The 4,559-nt window shown below is 49.2% G+C and overlaps 1 protein-coding gene across 1 annotated transcript; it reads right to left on the bottom strand.

Annotated features, from left to right (window-relative positions):
- Positions 1–69: 69 nt before the first annotated feature.
- On the bottom strand, positions 70–2,922 carry TCF21 (transcription factor 21). Its single transcript, XM_008691075.2, has 2 exons — positions 2,038–2,922; positions 70–221 (listed from the first exon to the last, which is right to left on the bottom strand). The coding sequence occupies exons 1-2, from the start codon at positions 2,485–2,487 to the stop codon at positions 132–134; spliced, it is 540 nt and encodes a 179-aa protein (XP_008689297.1). The 5' UTR covers positions 2,488–2,922; the 3' UTR covers positions 70–131.
- Positions 2,923–4,559: the final 1,637 nt, after the last annotated feature.

Raw genomic sequence — 4,559 nt, 5'->3', positions numbered from 1 at the left:
CGGGGGGGGGGGACAGAGAGAGGAGCGTTGCGAGGGGGAAGCAGAGACAGAGAGCAGGGAGGGCAGGGGTCGCCTTCCCGGGGCCCGCTCCCCCCCGGGAGCGCGCCTTTCCCAGACTCGCACCTCCAAGGTCAGGACGCTGTGGTTCCACATAAGCGGCTCGCGGTCACCACTTCTTTCAGGTCACTCTCGGGTTTCCCGGCCACCATAAAGGGCCACGTCTGCAGGAGAGAAGAGGGTGGAGGAGGTAAGTGGCCTCGGAGGATAGATGGGGTGGGCTCGGAGCTGGAGACCAAGGAGAGGGAGAGGTGAGGTCAGGCAGTGAGATGGAGAGACCTGTTATCTCTTCAGTTTGCTTGGCGTTTTAGTGCGCCCTGTGGCTGGGTAAAGACAAAGCGTTGACGCCAAGTCACAGATCGAGGTGGTAAAGCAAAGGGGTTCATCCTAAGGTGTAAGAGAAACCCCAAACAGGAGGCCCTTGGAAAGCCCAAAGGGACTGGGGCCATCGCACAGCCCGGAGGCAGCTGCTCCGTGAGCCTAAGCAGGGAAGCCGAGAAGGACCTCGTGCCAAGTGGACACTGGGTTCGAGGCAAAGTGGCCTTCGGGCGCCTCTTCTGAGGCCCTGGCCAGGTTTCCTGGCCCTCTCGCTTTCCTCCCTGTCTATTTTCCTACTGCCAACTTTCATTTCCTCCCTCTCAAACGCGGGCTTTTGACCATGGTTTCTAAATTAATCGCTGGCTTTTAAGGGGGGGAAATAATGCTAATAAAAGAATATACAGGCATGTTTTATTTAAGATCATCTTCCTACTGGGCTGAGCGAGCATTGCCTTTTCCCTTCTCCGAGGTGTTTTATAATAAAGCTCACTTAAGTTTCTTTATTCAAAGATGAACGCAGCAGCAGCTGTAAACGGAGTGATTACTTTCATTTTAGTTCCAGATTTCAAAAAGCTATTTACTCATCTTTTTTAGAAAAAGAATAAATTTTTAATTAGGGGGAAATATATTTACTAGGGCAAAATGTGGTTTTGCATCCCCTCCCCCCAATTCCTGAAACCAATTCAGTGAGAAGACAATTCAAAGCTTCAAACCTCTCCCACTAGTGCTGGCCGATAAGGCGACTTTTAAGAGGAAAACCTCTCAGTCTTATCATATATAAACAAAGGTGCTAGAAAGTTGTGGTCTTTGTTTTTCTTTACAGCCTGGAAGTCTTAACATTAAATCAAATAAAAAAGGAAACAAACGGTACTTCTTATATAACAAAATGCATTTGAGAGAAAATTAGCCTTAATGAGCATTACTTTTTTGTTTTTTAATTTCAAAAGACTGGCTGAATGGGCATTGATTTTTAAGATAAAATGCAACACGTTTCTAAATCTTCGATGCGAGTGACTTATCGTAATATTATTTATTATATTTTAATATCGCTTGTTACACTAATATTTGTGAGAATTTACTGATTATGCTGATATTTGTTAGAACTTCTGAAATTTAAAAATGTTAATCTACGTATAAGAGAAGCGCCGACTACTTCCGTAGTTTGGGACTTACATGACCATTATGGGGGCATGAATTTGTCCGTATCTAATGGTCTTAAGTATACTTGGGAAAGAAACAGAGTTGGGTGTTTTTACGTACAAAAATGAGAAAGGGAAAATCAAGTTCTTCAGCTAAAAGAAGAATAAAGGGATTAATAAAGTGCCTGCTGGACGCGCAGCATCTGGCCGGTGTGCCCTGTGCCACACCAGCCCTGACGGCGCTGGCGCGGGTTCGGGGATCCCTCCTCTTTGCCAGCTCAGTACACTTGCAACCTCTTAATTGGGCTGCCACGTCAAACACTTGCATAAATCATCCCCGCTCCGGCGGCTTCCAAGGCAGAGAGCGAGGGCCGGGTGGGATCTCCTGCAAAGGTCCCCAGAGGCGCGCCGGGCTGGTGGTGGCCGAGGTGCGCGCACAGCCCCCCCTCCCCCCCGCCGACGGGGCTGGGGGGGCGCGCTGGCCGGGGACTTCGGATCGCCGCAGGCGCACCGGCGGACTTACCAGGTTGACCGGGTGAATGTACCCGTTCTCGTACTTGTCGTTCGCCAGGATCTGCCTCAAGTGCGCGATGTAGCTGGACGCCAGCCTGAGCGTGTCCAGCTTGGAGAGCTTGGTGTCCGGGGGCACCCAGGGCAGGGTGGTCTTGAGCCTGGAGAAGGCCTTGCTCAGCACCCGCATCCGTGCCCGCTCGCGCGCGTTGGCCGCGTTGCGCTGGACCTGCTTCCCCTCCTGGCTGACGCCGCTCAAGGGGCTCTTCTTGGTGGGCGCCTTCCTCCTCTTGCCCAGGCCTCCGCGGCCCTTCTGGGGAGACCCCGCCTCGCAGTTGGAGCTCTCCTCGGTGCTCTCGTTGGAAGTCACAAACTCTTTGCTCGAGTCCATTTTCAGCCCGTCACAGTCCAGCATCTCCACCTCTTGAAGATCCTCCACATCGCTGAGGGAGCCGGTGGACATGTTTGGGGGAGAGGATGAGAGAGAGGGGGGGGAGAGAGCGAGAGCGAGAGCGAGCCCCACACCAGTGGGCCCCCGGGTGTGGCGTGTGGGGCAGCCACCTCGTGTTGGGAATGGGAGTTGGGATCTGGTTGAGTCTCACACGCCTTCCCCTTAGCAGAGTTGGGAGAAGGCAGCGAGAGGGCTTCTGCGGGGAGGAACTGGCTCCGTTTCCCCACCCCCGGAGTCGTGGCCGCAGAGGAGTGTGAGAGAGCGCTGAGGAATTTGGTGGACACTAGGAATTTATCTGGGGAATAGAGAGGCGGATCCTTGTAGCCCAGGGGAGGGGCCTGCTAGGCCCCAGCAGACTCTTAGACCCCTTTCACAACCGGAGGGAAACTCTTACGCACAGACCCTGATTTCCAACTTGTAATGTAAATCAACTCAACTGCGACACGCAAATACCAGTCACCTTCTTCCACTTCAGCCGAAGAGGAGAGCGCCCCACCCACAGCCCCTCTCCAGGGCCATCTCCTCAGGCCCGCTTTCCCTCTTCAGAGGTCATAGCTGGTTGTTACTGAGGACTTCAGGAAAATGACCAGATCCTTTTGCTCTTTCTGGGCCTTCCAAACACAAATCTCACAAGCACCCCCCTGTCCTCTCTTCCCTGCAATTAAAACACCAATTAAAATCCAGACAGCGGTCAACTCCCTCCTGGCAACACCCCTAAGACACTGTGGCTTTACCAAAATATCTTCCCACCTTAACCTGGGTAAATGAACAAAACAAGTGCTTCACTGAATCTTTAGGGTGATGCAGAGAAAGTACCAGAACATCCGTCTGCACCTGGTCACTTTAAAGCTATCAAGAAACTGCCCATGTGTACACAGACATACTTGACCATCGCACACCCAGGACAGCACACACAGTGTAGTGGGAGTCGGGGGCGGTGAGACAGAGTCATATGAGTGTGTGGAAAGCATTTTGTTAATTGATAATCTTTTCTTGACAAAATTAAAACTTCCCCCTAATTTTTTTTTCTAGAAATGCATTTAATGTCTGAAGAATCTTAGGTGCTCTCAGATATTATCTTGCCTGGGACTTGTTGTTTTCTCCCTCCCAATGCCTTTGCCTCTTCCTTAGGGCCTCTTTGCTACCTGGGGTTCCCCACATGAAGCTGGTATTACAGAACACTAAGCAGTATTATCCCTTTGGGGAAAGGTTTTTTGTTTTGTTTTGTTTTTTTTCCTATCTCTAACTCCAGCCTGGACCATCTTTCCTGGAGAATAAGAAAATTTGGAGAGTGAGTGGAAAAGCAAAGGGAATCAGAAACCAAGAGATTGCATAAAATCAATGAAATAAAAACTGGGGAGATGGAATGCATGAATCTCTCTTACTGATTCTTCTCCAGGTTTTCTTTCCTTGCAATTAGGCATCGAAGACAAGGGGCTGGAGCAAAGTGTAAGAGCAGCTTCTGAGCTTTTGGCTCATGCTCTGTACCCCTCTCTCCTACATTAAGATATCATATCTCTAATCCTGGCTCAGCTGGGAATTCACTAACCTCTAACGTTTTGTTTTGTTAGCAGGGTCTTGTTTGCTTTCCCCCATGCTGTAAACTAAACAGATTGTCAGCAAATCAGTCTTTATTAATGAATTAGTGAGAACCCCTCCCCATAATATCTTTGCCCAGGATCCAAAATTTGTTAATCACCAGCGTAGAGATTTATGAGCTCTCTTATTTTCTGTTGTTTGTGCAGGTGGAGATTTAAATGACCATATCCACCACCAAGATTTATTGTGAGAGTGATTGATGTTATAAACCAGGAACAGGACTCTTCCCACAGCAGGGATGACAGAAATATCAAGTTGAAGTTGCCTTTGTCCTCATGTGCAACTGACCCAGTACTACAACAGAGAAAAAGTATAATAATTTAATCTGAGATCCAAGACAGCATTAAGAGAACACCCAGCAGGACTGTTAAACATTTCCCCACTGATTCCCAAACTAGTTTCTTTGATTTTCCCTCCCTTTTCTTGCTCTTAGGAAGACATGAAAGTTATTTTTAGGTTAAAAGAACTATGTGCAAGCAGGCGTT

Source organism: Ursus maritimus, unplaced genomic scaffold (assembly GCF_017311325.1).
Source record: "Ursus maritimus isolate PB19 unplaced genomic scaffold, ASM1731132v1 scaffold_13, whole genome shotgun sequence".
Classification (NCBI taxonomy): Eukaryota; Metazoa; Chordata; class Mammalia; order Carnivora; family Ursidae; genus Ursus; species Ursus maritimus.
The sequence above is the reverse complement of the archived record's forward strand: the minus strand, read 5'-3'. Positions and strand labels throughout refer to the sequence as shown.

Bases quoted from the DNA above. Each gene is read 5' to 3' on its own strand.
- TCF21 (XM_008691075.2), bottom strand. From the start codon at position 2,487: ATGTCCACCGGCTCCCTCAGCGATGTGGAGGATCTTCAAGAGGTGGAG. The intron at 222-2,037 runs GTAAGTCCGCCG...TCTCTCCTGCAG, and splicing joins ACATTCACCCGGTCAACCTG to ACGTGGCCCTTTATGGTGGC.